This window comes from Garra rufa, chromosome 10 (assembly GCF_049309525.1).
Source record: "Garra rufa chromosome 10, GarRuf1.0, whole genome shotgun sequence".
Classification (NCBI taxonomy): Eukaryota; Metazoa; Chordata; class Actinopteri; order Cypriniformes; family Cyprinidae; genus Garra; species Garra rufa.
In genome coordinates this window covers 48,093,440-48,119,857 of record NC_133370.1, presented here as the reverse complement: position 1 = coordinate 48,119,857, position 26,418 = coordinate 48,093,440, and the positions used below count along the sequence as shown (strand labels likewise).

The 26,418-nt window shown below is 35.5% G+C and overlaps 1 protein-coding gene across 3 annotated transcripts; it reads right to left on the bottom strand.

Moving 5' to 3' along the window:
• Positions 1 to 5,211: 5,211 nt before the first annotated feature.
• Positions 5,212 to 25,431, bottom strand: LOC141344396 (protein SSXT-like). 3 transcript variants are annotated; one of them, XR_012356811.1, is made up of 11 exons: positions 25,291 to 25,431; positions 18,421 to 18,497; positions 17,110 to 17,194; positions 16,873 to 16,999; positions 15,127 to 15,351; positions 14,865 to 15,029; positions 14,702 to 14,779; positions 13,598 to 13,720; positions 11,471 to 11,601; positions 9,610 to 9,676; positions 5,212 to 5,974 (listed from the first exon to the last, which is right to left on the bottom strand). XR_012356811.1 is itself a non-coding variant. In XM_073849283.1 (11 exons), the coding sequence occupies exons 1-10, from the start codon at positions 25,357 to 25,359 to the stop codon at positions 9,665 to 9,667; spliced, it is 1,092 nt and encodes a 363-aa protein (XP_073705384.1). In that variant the 5' UTR covers positions 25,360 to 25,431; the 3' UTR covers positions 5,212 to 5,974; positions 9,621 to 9,664. The 3 variants fall into 3 exon arrangements, 2 of the variants coding, with proteins under 2 accessions (XP_073705384.1, XP_073705383.1); XM_073849283.1 differs by having other exon boundaries at positions 9,621 to 9,676; XM_073849282.1 differs by lacking the exon at positions 9,610 to 9,676.
• Between the last annotated feature and the right edge of the window lie 987 nt (positions 25,432 to 26,418).

Here is a 26,418-nt window from a genome sequence, read left to right as displayed (position 1 = left end):
GCTTTATGAACATGTTGATCAGAAACCAAGTCACATTCTTCTACTCAAACCAATGTTCTTTTAAAACTGGAGTAAGTCTTTTCTGCGCTTCTAACGTCTTCTTGCGGAACTACAAAAATAAAGCATTTTTTCAAACAAACATCTCCCTCAACTTAACATAAACACACCTCTATTAACAGGTAAGAAAAGCTCTAACACATCAGGGATACTTTTAACTTGAAGTTTAGCTTACCTGTTGAGAAAAAACTCAAGTTCGTTGTACTGATCGAAACTCAAATATCACATTAAATTCCTCATGTTGTAATCTTGTGAAAACAAAAACACTGTCAGTGCTTTCCCTTGTTTACCATTGTCTGTCTCTTTATTTTGGCAAGTCTTCCTGTTTTAGCTTGCACTTCTGTAATGGAATCTTAATGTAAATACTAAATGTGTTTTAATTATGCGGAAGTAGTGCTGAAATCCAACTAAAGATATACTTAGGTAGATCTGATTGTGCTAAATTGGAACTATTGCAAGTATACTTTAGATACAATTTAAATATTTAGCTTTTAGAGAAGTAGTTCACTTCCAGAACAAAAATTTACAGATAATGTACTCACCCCCTTGTCATCCTAGTTGTTCATGTCTTTCTTTCTTCAGTCGTAAAGAAATTATGTTTTTTGAGAAAAACATTTCAGAAATTTTCTCTAGTGGATGTCTATGGTTCCCGTGAGTTTGAACCTATAAAACACAGTTTAGATGCGGCTTCAAATGGCTCTGAAAGAGTCTTATCTAGTGAAATGATCAGTTATTTACAGAACAAATTATAATTTGTACACTTATTCACTACAAATGCTTGTCTTGTCTAGCTCTGCAATGCGCATATGTACTCTGAAAATCTCATTTCTCATCTCATTTTCTCCTCCAACTTCAAAATCGTCCTACATCGCTGCAGAAGTACCGACCCAGTGTTTACAAAGCGAACGTGCAAAGAAGGTCAAATGCCCTTTACAAAAAAAAGGTAAAACAATGATGTAGGACGATTTTGAAGTTGGAGGAGAAAATGAGATGAGAGTTATCCTGTCTTGGTGAAAAAGTGCATCTGTGGCATTTTAGTGGTTAAAAAGCGTATAAATTGTAAAAAAAAAAAAAAAATTAGAAAATAAGCGATCGTTTTGACCAAAAGCGTAGTTACTGCGCTTTGCCTTTGGACTGCAGTATAGTGTAAAATAAATGCATTTTAAATCTACTTTTTTACTAGTGGTCTTATTTACTTCCAGCTATTTTTTTTTTTTTTAGAAAATTTTAGAAAATAAGCGATCGTTTTGCTAGGTAAGACCATTCTTCCTCGGCTGGTATTGTTCAAAGAGCCCTTTGAATCTGCATTTTGGAAGTTAAAACTCATGGACACCATTCAAGTCCTTTATAAAGAGAAAATTCCTGAAATGTTTTCCTCAAAGAACATAATTTCTTTATGACTGAAGAAATAAAGACATGAACATCTTGGATGTTGGAGGTGAGTACATTATCTGTAACAATTTGTTCTGGAATTAAACAAATCATTTAAAGACCCCATCAATAGTGACATTAAATCATATTTTAGTCTTAATATTAAGAAATGTGCATTGTGCACAAGTACTACTCCACATAAAGTTGAATAACAATTTTTAAATCGGTTTTGAGTGATACGTCAGTAATTATGATAATAGAGTTGAACTATACTGCGCTCCAAAGGTAAAGTGCAGTAACTACGCCAACACTGAAAGTGAGAAAAATGCCTTTAAAATTTTTACGCCAGCTAGTCAAACATTTTGACACTCTTGTTTCTCTGAAACGGGACCAAATTGAACCAGGAGACTTTGCCACAACACAAAACAGTTGTCACAAAGTCCATTTTAAGCCTTAACTCAATTTTGACCAAATGCGTAGTTACTGCGCTTTGTCTTTGTATTTTCTGGGTAGTAGCACAATTTTACTGTTTATTGCATTTTATTCTTCTTCTCGTTATGTACCTACCGCAGCTAATGAATACATTTCTCCATGTAAATGTATGGTTAGAATAATCAGTAAAATTAACATGCCTAAAGTTGTATTTATAGCGACTACTGTAAGGCACCGGCAGAAAGTCGGTTAAAGTCGGCACACTTCTGTGGCCCTGTGGCACGATGGCTGCTGCCCAATAAAGCTGCTGGTTTCCCCTGGGCTTCTAGTTCAGTTCTCTAGTTGCTGGTTGCTTTCACACTATTTATTTAGTGTGACACATCTCCAATTAAAGTGTGCAGAGAGCTGCATTCCCCCCTCTCTCCTCCTCACAAACCCTCTATCATAAAGAGAGAAAGACAAAGAAAGAGAGAAAGAGGGAGAATATTCTGCCTTCCAGCGATGATTGCAGTCATTTCCCACTGTGGCGGTTCGGAGTCTTGCCCTGAGAGGTGCTCTGAATTATAATTGTGAGGTGAACGGAAGCTCTTTTTCCGTATGACAGCACAGCTAGTGAACACAGATACCATGACCTTATAAAATGAGCACTTTAATCGATCAAGTTTATTTTGGTTGCCGTCATATTTCAGCCTAATCACAATGCAGACTTCATTAAATAACCTATATATAGTAATTTAAGTTTTTTCATGCATTTTTTCGATGCAATATGCCTGCCTTACTTTCATGCCTAATTTAAATAATAAGAACTTCATGAACTGAACTTGGTGTGTCATATAAGGGAGACTTAGAAAATGTGCAGTGGTTTTCCTGGACCGGAGCCAGAATTGTGCCCTAGAGCCATTGAAGTTAGTTTTCTAAAGGCAATGGAACTGATTGACTACATGTTATTTTGACGTCTCTGCATGTGCATGCAGCATCCAGCACATCAGCCTGACTTCCATTTAAAGTGGAAAGCCTTAAAGGATTAGTTCACTTCCAGAACAAACATTTACACATAATTTACTCACACCCTTGTCACCCAAGATGTTCATTATGTTTTTTGAGGAAATTTGGATTTCTCTCCATATAACTTCCAAAATGCAATTGAAATGCAGCTTTAAAGGGCTCTAGCTGAGGAAGAAGGGTCTTATCTAGTGAACAAAGATTGGATATTTCAAAAATATATATACAATTTATACACTTTTTAAGCTCAAATGCTCATCTTGTCTAGCTCTGCGTGAACATGCATACTCTATGCACTCTGATTAAAGACAGTCAGGATATGTTGAAAAACTTTTTACCTTTTACCTTTTTTTAACCTTCAGAGTATGCATGCACATCACAGAGCTAGGCAAGATGAGCATTTTAAGTTAAAAAGTATATAAATTGTAAATTTTATTTAGAAAGTAACCAATCGTTGCATGAAAGACATGGCTGGGAAAAGACCAGCGAATGACTGATCTTTCTTTTTTGGCTTGCCTGTGGAACATCCTACTGAGTTGTAGCTAAAGCTTTCATCATGCCAACGACAACTGCACACAGGGTATGCGACACAATCTGTAATGCACTAATAAAACAGTCATCATCCAAAGACCCATTCAGAAGCTGAAGTGGAGGAGACTGCTGAAGGTTTTGAGAGGTTAAGCAGGCATGCTGCTTTTAGGTGGCCAGTACTTTACGATGCCATGGAAGAACAACTTTTGTCTAAATGAGAAGAACCTTTAACATCGGAAGAACCTTTCTGTTTCACAAAAGGTTCTTCAGATTATAAAAAGGTAAGCAAGAAATGGTTCTTTAAAGAACCTTTGACTGAATGGTTCTTTGTGGAACCAAAAATGGTTCTTCTATGGCATCACTTGAAGAACCCTTTGAAGCACCTTTATTTTTAAGAGTGTAGGAGCTATCAAAATAGCCCACAATGGACATTTTTGTTGGTTTGCAGAGGTCCGTGCATGACTCCAGTGTCTTAAAAAAGTCATGTTTATGTCTCAAGATCATACCCTCCACCTGGCCTTTTCATCCTTGTTTGAAAGAGCCTCATTACACTTTTTAAAGTACCCCTAAAAGGCATTGTTGAAGCATGCTTTAACCCAGTGGCTCTTAATCCTGGTTCGGGGGGACCCCTGCTCTGCACATTTATCCATTTATCTCCCTTATTTAACACACCTGATTGAGATCATCAGCTCGTAAGTCCAGTTTATGGATTTCTCTCCTAATGAGCTGATGATCTCAATCAGGTGTGTTAAATAAGGGAGACATGCAAAATGTACAGAGCAGGGGTCCCCTCAGGACCAGGATTGAGAACCACTGCTTTAACCAGCACTATGCTAAGATCATAAAGAACCAATGGAATGCTGAGGAATCATTGGCAGACAATGTTTTTGCAATCTTTGACGGTTTACCAAATATTTGCCCCAAACATTGTCACAGCGTGCATGATGCTACACAACTTGTGCTTGGCTGCAGGAGATGAGGAGGACCCACTGCACCCAGAGGCATATCAAACTGAGGGCATCGCAACCAAGATCAATAAAGAAAATCTCTTCCTTGAAGTGACCATTGCATTTGCTGACTGACTTTGCAAGGGCCCTTCATGGGTCAAATGATTGTGGGGATAGTTGTGCACTCAATATCTGCCTTATTTGTAAGATTAGCGGACATGTTCTGGCGTATATGAGACGTGGAAAAGTTGTTTCCAACTGAACGGTAGACTTTCATAAACAGAAGGACAGTATGGAGGCTTGATTTTTTATTATTATTATTTTTTTTGGATATCAAGAGATCTGTATGTATGTGCATGATCTCTCTTTAGTTGTGTCCCAATTCAAAGGCTGCATCCTTTGATGACCACAAAGGTTGGACCTGGGGTAGGGTAGGCCACAAAAGGTCCATCTGTTGTAGCTTTCATTGCCCGAAAAACAAAGGGCACACAAAGAAGTGAAAAATAGGCTGGTTTGTCCAACTGAAACATTTGTGTTTCCAGTTCCTACCAGTTGCAAGAAGTTAAAAAGATTCCTGGAAATGGCTGGACATTATTGTAGGTTTTGTCCAAATCTTGCATCTGAGCTTATTAATATCAAAGCAGGGGTGCCATTCTCATTCCTGGACATCTACCTACCTACTTTTTTAGTTGGTTCAGCTGTGTTTGATCAGGGTTGAAGCTGAACTTTGCAGGAAGATAGATCTCCAGGAGCAGGATTGGACATCCCTGGAGTAAAGCATCCCTACTCCCCTAAAAGATACTTGCTTCTTTGAAACCAAGTTTGAAAACTTCAATAAGACACTTCAGTCCATGATTGAAACACAATCCACTACAGTACCAGATCGTTTTAATCAAATTCCAACAAGACATACACGTCATTTTAAAATGGAACGTCCCACCTTCGAAAACGAAAGAAAACAAAAATTCAATACAGTCAATAAGCACACGGGACAACACTTTGAGCTACTGTTCAACACCTTGGACTCAATCTGAGCTCTATTTGATAAAGCATAAAATACATTTATACATCATAGCATAGTTTTGAACCTGAAATTTAAAAACATTTTCCACCTCTCCACTAGCCTTCATTCGCATCTCAGCATTATTGCTTCTCTGACATTTGCAGGAGAGGAGAAAATAAAAAAAACAACAACGCACAATGAACTTTATTAGAAAAACAAAACACGTTCCATTGCTGTGTGTTTACGTATTTTCACTGATTTTGTAAGTTGCTGTGAATAAGGCAGCTGTTTCACTTAAGGCATTGCTGCTGTGAAATTGCTTCTCTGTTAAACTCAAAGAGTCAACAGGAAATTCTTCAAATGTGTACGCTTTCTCGTTTTTTTTGTTTATAGGCGTTTCACGATTAGATCACCTGTGCTGAGAACTGAGCCAATCGTTTGTTCAAATGCTTGTGGCCAAATGAAGAGTTCAGTCTATGTTAGTGGGGAGGATTCATCTCTTCATAGGTGATGTGTAGAGATTTGGAGAGCACAGGAGCCCTTCATCTGATCACACACAGCTCCAAATTGAAAATGCTAGGGCGGGAAGTCAAATTCTTGTCATCTACTGCTGGTAGTTGCCATATTGCCCCTGTGAAGAAGGATAAAACATTCAGGTGTCACATTTGGTATTATGATTTTCCAATTCCAAGACAGTGAGAAACCAATGTTTGAAAAGGAGCTGGTGAATACAGCCACAATATTTCAACCATGGTTTCTGCAGGCTTTATTAATGCAAATTTAAGACTTTTCTGGAATAAATTAAACTGCAAATTTAAGACGTTTTAGGAATAAATTAAAGAAAATACTTCGATATGGTCTTTAAATGTAAATTATTGGTATATGCAAATCTAATTTTGAAAATACAACTTCTAACAGACCTCCTTTACTTTAATTCATTTTACAAATAAATAAATAAGAACTTGTTTTCCAGGGGAGATGTCTAAAGATTTTTAAAGTGATACATTGACATGTCTAGTTTTGTGAGAAATGTATCAATAAGTGAGCTTAAGTTTAAAACAAGAACAAATATCTCTGTTGGCTCAGAAAAATCAACTTAATTCAAAGGTAAAACATGTTTTCATGTATAATCGACAAAAATGACGATTTTTAATGCCATGACTTCATGATTTAAAGACTTTTTTTCCCTCCAATTTTTCAAAATTTTCTAAATCTGAGAATTTAAGAGCAGCAGAAAAATTGTTCAAAGACACATGAATAAATGCTCCCAAAATTGGTGAATTTTACACCAGCAGATTACTACATTGTAACACACTGTTGACACCAGGGATGCACGAAATTGGATTTTAGCCAATATCCAATACGCCGATATTTTTCCATCTCGTTTTGGCCGATGCCGATATATTTGCTTTTCTTTGGAAACAACACCAGGTCTCTCCTGTGCAGAGATTATAACCAAATTGTATTTAATTACGGTTAGTTTTAACAAAGACGTATTTGTTAGAATTAAATAAACAATTAATAAATAATTAATAAAACAATTCGACTTTTCCTTCAACTTCTACTTCTTCGACTTCTACTTTGACTTTTCCTTCAACTTCTACTTCTTTTAATTTTCCTTCAACTTCTACTTTCCTTCAGCTTCTACTTTTGACTTTTCCTTCAGCTTCTACTTTTGACTTTTCCTTCAGCTTCTACTTCTTTGACTTTTCCTTCAGCTTCTACTTTTGACTTTTCCTTCAGCTTCTACTTTTGACTTTTCTTTCAGCTTCTACTTTTGACTTTTCCTTCAGCTTCTACTTTTGACTTTTCTTTCAGGTTCTACTTTGACTTTTCCTTCTTCCATGGTTTTTCTTTGACTTTTACATCAGTGGCTTCTACCTCTACTTCTTCACCTTTTTCTTTTTTGACCTTTTCTTTAATGACTTCTATGGTTTGTGCCTCTTTCCCCTTTTCTTCAACTTCTTATATGGTTTCTGCCTATGTTTTTCTCCTATGGTTTCTGACTAGGTTTTTCCTTTGACTTCTACTTTGACTTTTCCTATGGCTTCTGCCTCTTCGACTTTTCCTTCAGCTTCTACTTCTTCGACTTTTCCTTCAGCTTCTACTTTTGACTTTTCCTTCAGCTTCTACTTCTTTGACTTTTCCTTCAGTTTCTACTTCTTTGACTTTTCCTTCAGCTTCTACTTCTTTGACTTTTCCTTCAGTTTCTACTTCTTTGACTTTTCCTTCAGCTTCTACTTCTTTGACTTTTCCTTCAGCTTCTACTTCTTTGACTTTTCCTTCAGCTTCTACTTCTTTGACTTTTCCTTCAGCTTCTACTTCTTTAACTTTTCCTTCAGCTTCTACTTTTGACTTTTCCTTCAGCTTCTACTTCTTCGACTTTTCCTTCAGCTTCTACTTCTTTGACTTTTCCTTCAGCTTCTACTTTCCTTCAGCTTCTACTTCTTTGACTTTTCCTTCAGCTTCTACTTTCCTTCAGCTTCTACTTCTTTGACTTTTCCTTCAGCTTCTACTTCTTTGACTTTTCCTTCAGCTTCTACTTCTTTGACTTTTCCTTCAGCTTCTACTTCTTTGACTTTTCCTTCAGCTTCTACTTCTTCGACTTTTCCTTCAGCTTCTACTTTTGACTTTTCCTTCAGCTTCTACTTCTTTGACTTTTCCTTCAGTTTCTACTTCTTTGACTTTTCCTTCAGCTTCTACTTCTTTGACTTTTCCTTCAGTTTCTACTTCTTTGACTTTTCCTTCAGCTTCTACTTCTTTGACTTTTCCTTCAGCTTCTACTTTTGACTTTTCCTTCAGCTTCTACTTTTGACTTTTCTTTCAGCTTCTACTTTTGACTTTTCCTTCAGCTTCTACTTTTGACTTTTCTTTCAGGTTCTACTTTGACTTTTCCTTCTTCCATGGTTTTTCTTTGACTTTTACATCAGTGGCTTCTACCTCTACTTCTTCACCTTTTTCTTTTTTGACCTTTTCTTTAATGACTTCTATGGTTTGTGCCTCTTTCCCCTTTTCTTCAACTTCTTATATGGTTTCTGCCTATGTTTTTCTCCTATGGTTTCTGACTAGGTTTTTCCTTTGACTTCTACTTTGACTTTTCCTATGGCTTCTGCCTCTTCGACTTTTCCTTCAGCTTCTACTTCTTCGACTTTTCCTTCAGCTTCTACTTCTTTGACTTTTCCTTCAGCTTCTACTTCTTTGACTTTTCCTTCAGCTTCTACTTCTTCGACTTTTCCTTCAGCTTCTACTTTTGACTTTTCCTTCAGCTTCTACTTCTTTGACTTTTCCTTCAGTTTCTACTTCTTTGACTTTTCCTTCAGCTTCTACTTCTTTGACTTTTCCTTCAGTTTCTACTTCTTTGACTTTTCCTTCAGCTTCTACTTCTTTGACTTTTCCTTCAGCTTCTACTTCTTTGACTTTTCCTTCAGCTTCTACTTCTTTGACTTTTCCTTCAGCTTCTACTTCTTTAACTTTTCCTTCAGCTTCTACTTTTGACTTTTCCTTCAGCTTCTACTTCTTCGACTTTTCCTTCAGCTTCTACTTCTTTGACTTTTCCTTCAGCTTCTACTTTCCTTCAGCTTCTACTTCTTTGACTTTTCCTTCAGCTTCTACTTTCCTTCAGCTTCTACTTCTTTGACTTTTCCTTCAGCTTCTACTTCTTTGACTTTTCCTTCAGCTTCTTCTTCTTTGACTTTTCTTTCAGGTTCTACTTCTTCAACTTCTCCTTCTTCCATGGTTTGTCTTTGACTTTTACATCAGTGGCTTCTACCTCTACTTCTTTACCTTTTTCTTTTTTGACCTTTTCTTCAACTCCTTATATGGTTTCTGCCTATGTTTTTCTCCTGTGGTTTCTGACTAGGTTTTTCTTTGACTTCTACTTTGACTTTTCACATGGCATCTGCCTCTTTGACTTCTACTTCTTCGCCTTCAATGGATTCTACCTCTTTGACTTCTACTTCTTTGACTTTTTCTTCAGCTTCTACATCTCTGAATGCATTTTTTAGACAAATGCAGTGATAGCCTTAACATTTAATTTGAAGACTTTAATTGTTATTATAAAACATTTTAATAAAGTAAATATTTGTATTTTACAAGTGTCATATTTGTCATTTTTATTAATGCAGGCTGCTATTCTGGCCTATAAATCAAAGCACACTCATGATTTTAAGACATTGATTACTGCTTTATTTAATCAGAAACACAATCTTAATTTAATTTCATCACAAACAGGCCAACAGCGCCCCCTAAGTAAATAAAAAATCTTACCAGATACTTACTAGGACCCGGGGGAGGCTGCTGCCACTTCTATCACTGGTGTTAGTCACTGTTTACTCTACCGGACACAAAAGCATCATTCTGTACATTAGGGGTGCAACGGTTCAACTTACATTCGGTTTGTATCATGGTACGGTTCGGTACTTGCTTTGTAAAGGGAAACAACTATAGTGTCAAATAAAAATTAAGAAATAAGAATAATATAACTACAATCAACAGCACAAATAAAAGCAATACATTAAAGATACAAATAAAATAAACACTGATTTTTAATTTTTTTTTTTAGGTAGGACACTACTAACATTATTTTTTAGGCACAGAAACTGAATAAAATAAATGTAAAAAAGCATAGCATATTTTACAGTATAAATTAAAGACAAATCTTTAAAGTTACAATAGCTATTCAAGAGCAGCAAGTGATTTCCTTGTTGCTGTTAGATAAATTTTACGAAATTGTGGTAACTAAGAGCATGCACTTATCCAGTGCACTGATAGTTAATGTTTAGCCAGCTATGTCTGCTAGGATGATTAGCAAGATGGGCATTTTGTAAATTTTTGCATGTATTTGTCCATTCGAACACAATACTTCCAAGAGAGATTAACATTTGCACAAGCTGAGGGATGGGTTTGTGCGCTTCAGTGGGCGTGCACACAGATATCAGCACCCGTGAGATGATGAAATAGTTTGTCCACATTTTTTTGTTCATTGCTGTGATTGTAATGTATTGGGAAGCCAAAATGGGCATCCATCAACAGAAACATACATTAGCCGAACCCTGTTGGTTTTATGTGTTATTGAAAACAAATCATATTACAGTTTGTAGTTTTATCCTAGTTTGTGGAGAACCATGTGTGGAGAACCGTACGGTTTGATATATATATTTATTTTATTTTTATTTTTTTACAAAGAACCGTTACACCCCTACTGTACATGCATTCAAAAATTAAAGGTTTAGTTCACTTCCAGAGCAAAAATTTACAGATAATTTACTCACCGCTTTGCCATCCAAGATGTTCATGTCTTTCTTGCTTCAGTTGTAAAAAACATTGTATTTCTTCTTACATTTCAGGAATTATCTCCACATAGTGGACCTCAATGGTGCCCCAAGTTTAAACTTAAAATGCAGTTTAAATGCAGCTTTAAAGTGCTCTAAACAGAAAGAAGAGTCTTATCTAGTGAATTGATTGGTCATTTTTCCAAACAAATTGACAATTTATATACTTTTTAACCTCATATGCTCATCTCTGCATTCCGCATGCGTAGTCTTTGTAATCTGGGTTACTACAGTTAGGGTATGTAGAAAAACTAGATCAGAACCTTCTTCCTCGGCTGGGATCATTTAGAGCCCTTTGAAGCTGCATTTAAACTCCATTTTTGAAGTTCAAACTCGGGGGCACCATTAAAGTCCATTATTTGCAGAGAAATCCTGAAATGTTGTCCTTCAAGAAACTTGATTTCTTATCAACTGAAGAAAGGAACAAATTAACATCTTGGATGACAAGGGTGTGTGTAAATTATCTGTAAATTCTTGTTCTGAAAGTGAACTACTTCTTTAAAGGCAGCGAACCAAAACAGTAAATCTAAGGATCATACAGGCAAACATTTGTATCAAAAAAGACTAGCTAGCACATCGTGAGCATATGAGAGTTATTTGTTTTAATCAGCAAGGCATATCAGCATGCCGACGTTTACATTTTAAGCCATTATAGTATAATTGCAATAATTTTTCTGATACTATCGTGCATCCCTAGTGAACACCTTAACTAAAGGTTAATTTTCATTTAAACAATGTATAATCAAAGATTTTGATATATTTCAGCAGCGTTCTGTTGTTACAGGAGGGTTTCTCACCTGGTCAAACGCATAGGGGCGCTGCGGCTGTCCTTGTGGTGGTCCAGGCTGTGGCGGTCTGTAGGCTGAATACTGCTGCCCTTGACTCTGGGGGTAGTTCGGGTACTGACTTGGAGCGCCTTGAGATGGACCTGTGGGTATAAAAAGAAAAGTGTTTACTGAGAGGAATAAATAAAAAAATAGGGACGCACGGAATGTTTGGCAAGCGACATAATTCGTCCAAAAATAAGCGAAAAGGCCAAATAAATTATACTGAACAATGACGTGACGTAATCAAATAGAGGCGTGCACTAATGCAGCACACATGCCGGCAGTGTGGAAGCATTTAAAACTGTCAGAGAAAGATGCAAAAATCATTACAAGCAGCGACAGCGAGAGACTGTTTAGAAGCTCATCGCATGTCTTCCGTGAGAAGAGAAAGGTTACTGTATGATGATTGAAATCATCCATTAGTAAATAAACTACAGGATGCTATGTTGTCTAATACACGCACCAACTGTATTTATTCTGACAGCGCTGCACCAGCTCCTTAGTCGGGGTTCAAAGTCCAAAGCGCAATGAAAATCTGCGTGATGAGTATCATTCATAAATCTGCTGCTGTCACAAAAAAAAAAAAAAATAGTACTGAGGTCTTCTTGCATGTAAAATAAGTCTACATTTATAAGCATTGTAATTTTACTGTTGTTCTGTAACATAAAATAAAAAAAGACAAAAATAATTGAAACAGCTCTATTAATACATTATAACATTCTCCTTTGCTCATCAAGACTTCATTTATTTGTACATTAAAAACACATGCCTGATTCAAGAAGGGGGTCTTACAAATAGGGCTGGGTAAAAAATATTGATTCTCCGATTTTAATCGATCTTCAATTTAAGGCAACGATATCGATTCGGGAAATCCCCGAATCGATTCTTAATGCCCATGCTTCAGCTTCACGTAAGAGGATATGAATATTCACCTCTCGTCCTGAAGGTGTCACCATCAGCTGCTTTTTTTGCAGAAAAATCTGGTGATCAAAAATGATTAGGCTGTAGTTAAGAACTGTTAGTTTTATGGACAGTTAGAATGTTTTGTATTATGATTGGCCTGTTTTGAACGTTTTGAATTTCTTAATAGATTTCACTGTTGCACATTTACAGTCTTTTTATTTTTTTTTTACAGTAATGTGCATTTTGCAGTTTGTTTACATGGTGTACAATGGATGCACGTATTTATGACTTCTTGTGTGTTCATTTAAAATAAAAGTTGTTTAAAATTAATAACTGTGTGCACCCTATTAATAATGTAGATGTGTATTTCAGTAATAAACTTAAGTAGGAGAGTTTCAGTTACCAGCATTTATATCAAAATATGGATCCCATGTCTGCAAAACTAACATTTTAAATGAAATATTGATAGCTAATCGATATCGAATCGAAACCAAAAAAATAAGAATCGAATCGAATCACCGAATTGGTCACAATACCCAGCCCTACTTACAAATGTCCAAAGAATCTTATTTTACTAATTTGTGCTTTGTTGGTAGGCTATAATGTCTACTAGAATGGTAAAAATGTTCAGTGTTAGGTACATTTTTTTATTTTATTTGTTGTTTTGAAATTGATTTCTTTTTTTCTTTTTTTTTGAAAAGCAAGACATAACTGTAAAAATCACATTTTGGCTATTTCATTTATGCAATGGTGAAAAAAAGTTGGCAAAATACATGGGGGGGAAAACAAACAAAAAAACGTGTTCGGTAATCGGCCTTCAAGCCCAGTGTTTAATTTTGTTCAGCTTCGGTCAAGAACTTTCATTTCGGTGCAACCCTATTTAACAAAAGTTGAAAAATAATAATACAGCAGCCAATGTTTTAAACACTGATTAAAGAAGTGTATGGGCTTTAATGAAGATTGCACATTTTGCATTGTTACTGTTCTTTTTTTAAGATCCGCCAATTACAATAAACCTTTTTATTTGTCAAGTTTATCAACAACTGCATCTGTTTAATTTCTTTAAATGTACTGACCGCCAATAGAATATATTTGTGTTAAAAATGTGACTTGGATTGTCTGCAAGTGTTTACATTTCTGGATTCCCATAAATCAATACAGTCTGAGACTTGAATCTGTCAGTATGTATCATACCATAGCCCTGCTGCTGTCCAGGGTATCCCTGCTGTCCCGTGTACTGCTGCTGCGGAGGGTAACCCTGCTGCTGCGGTGGACCCTGCTGATACGCCTCTTGCTGCTGACCATACTGTGCATTTCCTACAGGAAGAGGACCAAGCAACTCATTAAAGGGGGGTCCAATGCTGTTTCATGCATGTCATTTATAGTTAAAGAGTTGGATTCTAATGCTAAACACTGCCAAAGTTTCAAAAAAACAATTTGGACGTATGACAGAGTATTTCTGTGCCGAATACAAGTTACTTAATTTTTTTTTTTCGATCATAGCTCTTCATGACGTCCTGAAGGGTGGAACACTTTGTGTGGGCATTTCTCCCAAAAGAGTGTGCCCCAGCACACATCGACTAGAGCAAGAGCAAGAGCATGCCCAACAATGCACTTCATTCGGCTGCACGCGACTCGTTTGGGAAGAATGTCTCTAAAGAAGTGTGGTTTTGGTTGTAAGGCAAAGATAACCCTGCTCAGCTTCCCAAAGAACCCGGCATTACAAACAAAGCCCAGTTTGACGCTGGATTTGCACATCGTTTGATACTGAAAGATGAAGCGGTCCCAGCTATAAAAAAAAATCCCGCTCATGATTCAGAAATGCAGATTGTAAGTGAAACAGCATCAAATGTCTTTGTTTTGTTAGCAGTAGGCACGGGAGTTCCTGTCAATCTTTAGCTCCACCTACGGCACGCTTCCAGGAGCTTAGCTTTTTTTTGGAGAGAATCGTAAAAGCTGTATCTTTCTTCTATAAATATGATAAAACAAAATACTTTTTGGAGATATGGATGCAGTACCACTCTAAAGGTATTCAAGATTAACATAAGATTGGCTGAAAGCGTGCGTGTTATGCCCCCTTTAAAGATCAACAAAATTACCTGCTAAATAAAATGAACCGTGTGTTTGAAGGAACTGCTGCTATAAGTGTTTGCATCATGCACAACGAGTTCTGGAGCTACAAATTATATCATATTGGGAAAAACATGTATAACATTTTCCACCAACCATAGGAATGATTTGTTAAAGATAGATTATGCTAAACTGAAACAGTAAACAGCAGGATGAATAGATCCTTACCTTCAGGTGCTCCCTGTGCTCCATGACTGTATTGCTCCGTGTAATATTCCTCTTGACCAGGATATTGCTGAGGAGGTCCTGAGAACACACCAAACAGACATTAAAACAACCAAAATGTGAATTATGATTTAGTGAATTAGTGTATGAAGAGATTTTAACATACCTTGATGCGGCGGCCTGTAGGGGGGCATGGGCCTCTGTCCCATCACGTGATTGCCTTGTCCCATCATGCCCATGGGGTTCTGCTGCCCCTGGTAATGCTGCCCACTGCCAGCAGAAGGGGGCATGTTATACTGCTGGGAAGGAGCCTGCTGGTGCATCATTGGCCCTAGAAGCAAAACACAAGCACTCATAGTGAAACATTTCGTATTATATGGTTGATATTATTGTTAAAATATAGTTATGAGATCAGAGAGTAGCAGTACCCTGATTAGGCTGCATGTTCATGTTGGGTCGAGGGCCGTAATTGCCCATGGGCTGCCCCTGGCTCATGTTTATCTGCCCCTGTGACTGCATTCCCTGCGAGGAGGGCACTGTGTGGTTATACGCCCCCATGGAGCCATGGCTGCTGGGTGGTATGTTCATGGAGCCGCTGGGTATGCTGGGTGTCTGGTTGGGTCCCGGGCCCTGCATGGACATGTGGTTTGGACCTGTAGAAGCAGACAGAGATTAACAACATAAACCCCTTCATATTTAATCTGAAAATGTAAACACATTTCATTAAAGAAGGTTATTTATGTAATTCGCTTTAGTGAGAAAGTAAAAAAAAAAAAAACGTAATAGGTGTGGGAATCTTTAAGCACCATCTTGGAATCACAAAATCCTTCCCAAACACTTCTTGATCTTCCTTATTAATTGAGTTTACCAACTATTAACATCCAATTTACTTTTTGTTTACTGCATTTTTATGAAGTTACTCACATAATACTTAAAATAATAACAAATTAATAAGAAATACGAAACACTTGCATGTTAAGAATTACAACCAATTAAATATAGCTTCAAAGCATAAGCAAAAAGGCAACAAAAAAAAGTCAATAAGCCTAAATCGAAAAAAGAACTGTGGCACTTGCTCCAAAATGCTTGAAACTAACTACCAGTAAACCAGTTTTTGAACATTAAGATTAAGGTTTCTTAAAGAAGTCTTTTCTGCTCACCAAGCCTGCATTTTTTTTTTTATCTAAAGTACAGCAAAAACAGTAACATTCTGAAAAAATTTTACCATTTAAAATAACTATTTTTATTTGAATATATTTTAAAATGTAATTTTAAAGCTCCTTAAAGCTTTTAAATACTGTGATTTCAAAGCTGATTTTTAGCATCATTACTACAGTAACATGATCCTTCAGAAATCATTCTAATATTCTGATTTTATGCTCAAACATTACACACATGCTCACACATTATTATTATTATTATTATTATGTTGAAAACAACATTTTTTCAGGTTTCTTTAATAAACAGAAAGTTCAGAAGAACAGCATTTATCTGAGATAGAATCTTTTATAACATTATAAATGTCTTTATCATCATTTTTGATCAATTTAAAGCACCCTTGCTAAATAAAAGTATTCATTTCTATCCTTTCTTTTTCAAAAAAAAAAAAATTATACTGACTCCAAGCTTTTGAACGGCGTAGTATATAATGTTACAAAAGCTTTTAAGTTGAGATAAAAGCTGATCTTTGGGTCTTTCTATTAATCAAAGATAATGTAAATAGTGTACTCAAGTGTTTTCAAATATTGATAAAAATAATAATTTAAAATGTTTCTTGAACAGCAAACCAGAATATTAGAATGAATTCTGAAGGATCATGTGACACTGAAGACTGGAGTAATGATGCTGAAAATGTAGCTTTGATTACAGGAATACATTACATTTTAAAATATAATCAAATAGAAAGCAGTTATTTTAAATAGTAAAAATATTTCAAAACTTTGCTCGTTTTGCTGTACTTGGATCAAATAACTGCAAGCTTGGAGAGCAAAAAAGACTTCTTTAAAAAAAAAAAAGGGGGAAAAAAACCCTACAGTTCAAAAACTCTGTACTGTAGTTTGCAGGTAGTTTTTCCCAAGCAGCTTGGTGAAGTTGCCACAGCTCTTCTACGGATTTAGGTTTCCACAGTTAGTTATTCTGGGAGTTTAACAGTAACTGCACTGGTCTGAATATACCTGGCATCTGTCCGTTCATCTGGCTCTGCATGTGAGGGGCGGGCGGCCCGTCTGACGGCATACTGTGACCGTGAGGGAGCTGTGGAGTCGCTCCACTCTGATTCATGGGCATGTTCTGGGTGGGCGGCTGTAGAGAGACACATTACTCAACCACTGATCCCACTCTGATTTTATTCATACAGTGCATATCAACTAAGAACAATAAATATATTCTAGCTTGTGGGAATAAATACTCACAGCAGGAAGCAGAGACTGCATGTTCTGATTGGAGTCTGCTATTGTGGCCAGATACACTAGATTTCTGTGTAGCATCTGTTGGTAGCTGCCAGAGACGAATGAGAAAAGTGCTTTGATTACAGACTGAATAAAAAAATGAATAATGCAGCATCCATTCAGGTACCCAAGACTTAGCTTTTTTGCAGAAAATGTACTCAGCCCCTTGTCATCGAAACATTGATGTTTTTTGAGAAAAACATTTCTGGATTTCTCTCCATATAATGGACTTCTATGGTGCCTGCGAGTTTGAACTTCCCAAATGCAGTTTAATTGCAGCTTTAAATGATCCCAGACGAGGAAAAAGAGTCTTGTCTTATCTAGCGAAACAATCAGTTATTTTCTAAAAACAGTTATAATTTATATACTTTTTAATATCTACACACAGTACACACAGAGCCTGACAAGACAAGCATTTGAGGTTAACAAATATATAAATTGTATTTTTTTTTTTTTTTTTTTAGAAAATAACCGATTGTTTTGCTAGATAAGAGCCTTCTTCCTTGGCTGCGATCGTTTAGAGCCCTTTGAAGCTACATTTTGGCAATTCAAACTCATAGAAGTCCATTATATGGACAGAAATCCTGAAATGTTTTCCTCAAAAAAAATAATTTCCTTACGACTGAAGAAAGAAAGGCATGAACATCTGGGATGACAATGTGGCGAGTACACTATCTGTAAATTTTTGTTCTGATAGAACTACTCCTTTAACCCTTGTGCATTCTTAGGACAATTATTTTTTTTAATTGGAATTCAAATTTTCTCCCTTATTTTTCTTTCATAAAGTAATTTTACACTAGGTACAACAGATTAAGACTCAGGACCAATTTACTTTTTTTGTACATTATTACTTTTTTTCACCTGATAGAACTACTTTTGCAGCTTTCACCTATCGAGCAAATTTAGTTTTTTTTAGCAGATGTAAAAATTATTATTATTCTTTTTTTTTTTTTTATAAAAATGTAAACAATCTGCCATTTAAAGGGTTAAAAAGATAAGTACACCCAAAAACGAAAACGCTTGAGTGTGGGTAATTAATAACAGCATTTTCATTTTCAGGTGAACTACCATTAAAATTCTAAAAATAAATACATTTTAGGTAGTTATGATCAGAACTAATGTTGGTAAAAAAAACTATTTCAGTGAAAGCTGAAAAAAATATTAATATATAATGTGTTTCTTCATTCTGACATTTTGTGCTCTTTTTAAATTGACGCACCTGGGTTAAATAAATACATCTTTGCATATGAATCAATGATATAACAGAGAACTTACTGTGAACATTCAGCTGTTTTTCCTTTACTCTGGAAGTCCATGATGCACTGAATCAATTGATTGTTTTCATCCAGTAACTGCAGATGAAATGTCACATTTATTAAAATTAAGACAGTAAAAATAGTAAAAGCCAAATCTTACATTTAATTTAAGAAATATAAGATTAGCTGATCAAATCAAACCTAAGCAATAAAAAACTGGTAAAAGAAGCACAGAGCATCAAAAGCACAACCAAAGAGAACAATAAATGGTTAACTAATACACAGGGCTAGACGGAATCTGCGGACTTTTTTGGCAATTTCTGCGCAGAAAGCTGAAAACATTACAAATAGCATAAAAACTTTTATTTCAGGTTTACAGTACAAATCATATTGGAACAACTGGTTTGTTAAACAAAGCCTGCTAATACACTGTAAAAATACCAATTTTCCTTTTCATTGAAATTCAAACAATGCTGATATCAAATCCCAAGATCAAGATTTTCTTCACTGCATATTTCCAGCGGCTGCGTGAAATTATTTGCACAGCTGAGACGATGAATAATTCAGCCCGTTTTATTTTATTTTAGCAATGTACCCATTACGGTTCTCTATATCAGTGTTTCCTGCACTTATTCTCACTCAGTGCTGTTCTCTTGATGCTGAATCTCCAGTGCCATTTTTGTATTGAAAGCAATGCAATTAAAGGACTGTGACTGTGTATCATGAAATAATGCCATAATGGCAAGAAATGACTTTAATTGGGTTACTCCTGCATGCATGAACTCGTTCTTCAAATAAATAAGGCTGAATTAGGTGTGAATCAGTCTGAACTTGAATCAAACTGAAGTGAAAAATCAAATTACTGTTTCATGCATCAGAACGGATGTGACCATGGACCACAACACCAGTCATGAGGGAGATATTTTAGATATTTCTAAGCTGAATAAATAAGCTTTCTATTGATGTATGGTTTACTATGATAGCCAAGATACAACTATTTGAAAATCTGAGGGGGAAAAAAAAAAAAATTATATTGAGAAAATCACCTTTAAAGTTATTCAAAGAAAATTATTAGCAACTCATATTACCAGGGCTCGAAATTGCGACCGTTTTGGTCGCATATGCTCCCAAAATTTAATCTGCGTGACCACAAATTATATTTGGAAGCATTAGTGCGAGTGCGAGAATTTGTTGTGGTGCGACTTGTTTTCATTTCTTTACAAAACTTTTGCTGGCCTAACTACTGCACAGACTGCTGAGAGCTGATACAGCGACAGGTTCGCCGTTCTTTCCAGCATTACATAACCATTTAAACTCCATCTTTACATTATTACTTTTTAGGGGTGGGAATCTTCAGGCACTTCACGATCCGATCCGATTCCGATTCTGGGAGTCACGATCCGATTCCAAAACGATTCTTGATCTACATTTTTTCCCCAATTAATTCTTCTGCTGTGCAAATACAACTTTACAATTTTAAAAACATGTAAAATTGCAGTTTCTATGCTTTTTGTTTATAGTTGGAATCTCTGTAAAAGTAGGTGTGTCAATCTTCACCGGTTTCAAGATTCAAGTTAATTACTGTTTTCATTAACAACTAAATATCACGATGGTCACATTCTCAGTTTTCAATAGTACTGCACATGGCTACATTTTCATATTTGTTTTATATCAAATTTAATTTGGGCCAACTTTATTTTTTAAATTATGTAAGCAAAGTACTTTTTAAAACAATTACTTATTTAAAATAAGTTTTCTTCAGGTATCCGAAAGTTTACAGACAATAGTTGAGGTGACACTTTTATTTACCAGGTATGCTGAGTGCTAAAACCACCAGTAATACCAAAAATAATAATATCTTTACATTATTTAGACACCAATAAAATCAGAGACGAAATCATATTTTAATATTTCCTTTTTCCTGTTTATTATTATTTTTAAAAATATATATACATTTTATATAGGCTATTTTTTTCTGTGGACTTTAAACTTTTGAATTGTTGAGAAATTATGAAAATATACATATTATATATAATATACAAAAATACAATACATTTTTGGCAATTAGGATCTGGCAGCAACAGCGCGTTTTTCCGCTTGGGCGAGCGCTTCTCGGACAGCTTACCCCGCGAATGAAATCACGCGCATGACAGCAAAACAGAATGCGCATCAATTCTGAGGAGTCAAGGAAGATCCGGAGAATCTGCTTGCTCAGAAGATTCAAATAAGGGATTCATTTATAAGCATGTTTATATTATTTAACACGTGAACGCATTCTCTCTGACAGCCTGAGTATGCAGGGCATTAGCAGCTTACTGTATATGGACGGAACGCCAATGATGCACAGATCTATTTCGATATATCAGATGTTTTGTCCTGCTCTGAAAACATAACTGACTGTATGTACAGTTTCGTTTGAAACTATTCCAATATGCAAGTGCATTTAACCGCATCCGCAATCGAGCTTTAGGACGAACAAACACAAAGCGCACGTGAGTCTGTCAGTGCAACAGTTTCTTGCATTCCAGACGGCAGAAATGAACGCATATCTAAAGTAAAACACGACGGATGGAAGCACACTGTCAAGCATTATGCGCACATGTCTCACAGTGCAAATTCTGTGCGCTGTAGCCAGCCGCGTCTCTAGCGCGCACACGTGCCATATGCAGAAAAAAAAACAAGCTCAGAATCGATTCTGAAATATTAGGAATCGATTCAGAATCGTTGAAGAGAGAATCGCGATGCATCGATGCATCGATTTTTTCTCCCACCCCTATTACTTTTTATGCAGATTTGAGATATTAGCCGTCAGTCACTCCGTCACGGACACTGCGCTCCGCTGAACTAGGAACTGGCCGTTTTTGTTTTTTTCCTCATTCTGAATTTGCATAATTATGCATTGCAATTAAGGGTGTGTGATATTACGATTTTTGATTGTGGACAATTAAAATGTCTCCACAAGCTGCTTTTGAAGAAATATACTGTAATATACAATATACTGTACAACGTGCCATACATTCACATCAAATGATAACTTGAGTTAGGGGCGTAATTTCCACTGGGGACACGCTTTTCAAAATCTCGTTTGTGTTCTCCAACTTCCAAATGGTTTTGTTAAAGTAATCTCTTGTGTTGTAGAATGCACGCTCGGCGCCACCGAGTTCGCAGGATCGTCAAAATGAAACCACAAGTAAAACGCGCACGCAAATTCAAAAGCAATTTTAATACCCCACGTTTAGAGAGCGAATCCCTAATGAGCGCAAATTAGGCTACATAAGATATCTAGGCTGTTATTAGTATGTGGACTATTATAAATTGTGTAGTTGTCTCTGTATCATGATAAAAAAAAAAAAATTGGCCTCTATTTGCACTTTGAATATTGAAAGAGTAGACTTTGATTTATTGTCTACACGACTAAAAAAGATCCATGTCGTTCACTTTTTGTTATTTATACTGTAGATTGTTTAAAAATGCAGTGGTTGCTTCCAATTCAATTGGCAGTATTGAAAATAAACATCTTGTTCATGTACTCGTATTTTCATTCATTCTTGTCCCTTGCTTAAAAAGTCTTTCAGAATCAGCCAAATTGCTTGTAAAACATCCTCAATCAGAATAAGCCATGAAGAATCAAGATCGGCGCATCACTAAAAATTTAGGTGCTCCCCACAGTGCTACCAAGTAAAAAAGTTAATTTTGAGCTAGGGCTGGGCGATTAATCGAAAAGTAATCGAAATCGACATTCAGAACCTATAATCGATCAAATTTTTCCAGGTCAATTATTTCAATTACTTTCCCTTTAAAAACATTACTGCGTGTGGAGTCAGGTGACCCCGCTCCGTTACGTTGCGTTATTCCTCCGACATGTCGATGGAGAGCTTAAGCAGTATTTATACAGTAAAATTATTTACAGGATATACAAGAGTAATTTTATTTAGAAGAGATACTGCTTATTTTCTACTTTTAATATTTATTATTATTTTATAAATAATTTATTTTGTTTCCAAAAGTGCAAATTATTTATTTTCACTAATTTAAGAAAAATGTGACTTTTCGTTTTACGCAATGTGCGCTTTAATTTCAGTTGTTCAACACTGATGTTCAATAAATAATCATAGATAGTACCCTTCATTCAAAAATCTCTCACTTGTAATATGTGAGCATATTTACTGTACAAAACTTGTCAGTGAACTATGAGGGCAAAAAAATAAATATTATTTAAATATAATTAAATATAATTTTACTAATGAATAAAATAATCGTTCATTAATCGTAATCGGGTTAAAATGTTCAATTAATCGAGATTTTGATTTTAGGCCAAATCGCCCAGCCCTATTTTGAGCCCTGATTACTAATCAAAATATAAGTTTGTGTATATTTATGGTAGAAAATTTACTAATTATCTTCATGGAACATGATCTTTACTTTTTACCTTAATGATTTTTGGCATAAAAAATAGGTCATTTTAAATTTAACTAACAAAGTATTGTTGGCTTTTAATACAAAACATAGCCATGTTTTTGTGGTCCAGGGTCACATAAGGTCGTTATATCAATCATCGCAGTTTCAGGGACTGATTTATGAAATAAGCATTAATATAAAATGTACAAATTCGACAAAATAACAAACCAAACAATGGTAATGTCAACAAGTGCAAGCAAATCAGGCTGAGTTAACAGTGTGAATCAGTCTGAACTTAAATCAAACTGAAGTGAAAAATCAAATTGGTGTTTTATGCATCATAACGGATGTAACCATGGACCACAAAACCATTCATAATTGAGATTTATACATTTCTAAGCTGAATAAAGAAGCTTTCTATTGATGTATGGTTTGCTACTATAGGACAACATTTATTTGAGATACAACCATTTGAAAATCTAAGGGTTTAATGAAAAAAAAAAATCTAAACATTGAGGAAAATCACCTTAAAGGTTTTCCAAATTGATTTCTTAGCAATGCATATATAAGTGTTGATATATTTACGGTGGAAAAATAACAAATTATCTTCATGGAACATGATCTTTACTTAATATCCTAATGATTATGGCATAAAAAAAATAGGTCATTTTAAGTCATACAAAGTATTGTTGGCTATTACTACAAAATATACCGGTGTTTTTGTGGTGCAGGATCATATAAGGTCATTATATCAATCATGGCAGTTTCAGGGAACTGATTTATGGAATAAGCATACACAAAATGTACAAATTCGACAAAATAACAAATCAAACAATGGTAATGTCAACAAGTGCAAGCAAATCTGGGTTAACAGTGTGAATCAGTCTGAACTCAAATCAAACTGAAGTGAAATATCAAATTAGTGTTTTATGCATCAGTCAGAACAGATGTGACCATGGACCACAAAACCAGTCATAAGAGCCTTTTTTAATTGATATTTATACATTTCGAAGCTACATTTTGAATAAGCAAGCTTTCTATTGATGTATTTTGCTAGGATGTGACAATATTTAGCCGAGATACACGTATTTGAAAATCTGAGGGTACAAAAAAAATCTAAATATTGAGAAAATCACCTTTAAAGTTGTCCAAATGAAGTTCTTAGCAATGCATATTACTAATCAAAAATTGAAATAGAAAATTTACAAATTATCTTCATGGAACATGATCTTCACTTAAAATCCTAATGATTATGGCATAAAAAATAGGTCATTTTCAGTCATACAATGTATTGTTGGCTATTACTACAAAAAAAATACCCGTGTTTTTGTGGTCCAGGGTCACATAAGGTCATTATATCAATCATTGCAATTTCAGGGACTGATTTATGAAATAATCCTACACATAAAATGTACAAATTCGACAAATAGAAAATTTACAAATTATCCTCATGGAACATGATCTTTACTTATTATCCTAATGATTTTTGGCATAAAAAATTGGTAATTTTAAATTTAACATACAATGTGTTGTTGGCTTTTAATACAAAATATAGCCGTGTTTTTGTGGTCCAGGGTCACATACGGTCATTATATCAATCATCGCAATTTCAGGGACTGATTAATGAATAAGCATACACATAAAACGTACAAATTCGACAAAATAACAAATCAAACAATGGTTATGTCAACAAGTGCAAGCAAATCGGTGCTAATTCATGCCACTGGACGACACCTAGTTAACTCATTGCCTTAAAATATTCCGTGACTCGACATAATACGCCTTTCATTGTTATTAAATTAAAACCTACACGTTAAATCAAGCATCAGAGAATACCGATCAACAGACATGAGTAATAGAAAACCGAATAAAAAAGCTTCACTGACCACATCAGACCTGAGTGATGAAAACTGAATCATAAAATCATACGTATGAAATTAAAAACAGATTTAAAAACAAATGTTTGACTAATCCCACATGAATAATGAAAAAACAAACAATACAGGTGGGCTAAGGTTAAATCAGACCCGCGTAATCGATAAGATGTCGGCAATTAGCATACGCGCTTGTATAACATACGATTCATAATAAAATCAAGTGTACAGTGTCCATACTAGAGATAAGAAATCGCTGGCAGAATTATTTCTGTGAGAATGTTTACATTACGAATGCTTTCACAGAATCGTCGATTGTGATTCATCAGAGAGCCGAGCACGTAGCGGCTAACAAAGACAGAGCAAAACCCATGAGATTTCAATAGCTTTGCAACGCTAGACAACGACTCGAAATCAACTCCGCATCATTCTCGTGTTTTATTTTGTTAGAGCTGTTGAATACTATGACAAACAATTCTCTAAAACGCTTTGTTTGTGGTGTTACGAGAGTGTTGGCGGGAGAGAGGTTCCAGCTAACGTTAACTAGCCGACCCCACTAATGCGAACGCATTTAACCTCGGTTTCATTCTGATGGAAAAATGATTCGGTGAAATTACCTTTTGTATCCCGGCAGGCGTTATATCGCCCTTGGCGCGCTGCCGGTGCGGTGCGAAAGCCACAGACATGTTAGTTTGTCGTTAGTTACGATTACCTCTATAGTACAGTCTGTACACATACACATACACACTGACCGCGAACAAACGCGCTGAGCTGCGAAATCAGACTGATCCATTGTTCGTGGAACAGATGGGGGCGTCGCGTCATTTCATCGCACTCAAAACAGTAAAACCGACAAAGCTAAAAGACGGTTATAGTTATTTATAAGTTTGCATTATTCATCACTTGATTTGTAACGCACAATGTTACAATTAACACTAATTATACGCGCTAGAATAGCACCGCCACCCCTCTGTTCAATAATAATGGTTTGTCCCAGAGGGTCACGGAGGGGGAATTCCAAATGCTATTTGCTCAGCTCAGGAGCTCAGCCTTGACTAGCGTTGTTGGTTAAATTCAAGTCAAAATGCAATGTGCAAATCGGCACTGTCATGTTTAAAGTCTAATATAATCCTTGAATTTACATTTACTATATCCATATGTGACCATGGACCGACCCTGGACCACAAAGCCTTAAAAAAAGTCTTATTTAGCACGGGTATGTTTGGTAGTAATAGCCAAAAAATGCATTGTTTGGGTCAAAATTATAGATTTTTCTTTTATGCCAAAAATCATTTCGATATTAAGGGGAGACTGTTGTTTCATGCATCTGTCAAGTTTGAGATTTTGGGCTTTTTGGTGTTTCCTAAAGTGTTTTTGTTTTTTGTTTTTTTCTCAGGCTAGTGGGAATAAAACACCCAAAAAAACACTATTAAGTGTTTCTTTTATAGAACTTTATCTATCTATGTCTATAGATTTCAATTACAATACATATTTTTAAAGGCCAAGAGTTTTTTCTCCTACACTGAGCCATAAATCTCCACTTCAGTAGCACTTACACACATCAAACTTTACATTTTAATTCCTGTCTATATCCTGAAGGTTTCTGCAGAGGGATTTGTTCATATATAATTTGCTTGATTTTATACAAACTTTTTATTTCCCCCAAAAATTGTAAATATATATATATATATATATATATATATATATATATATATATAATTTTTTTTGTCTTAGTATTTTCTGAA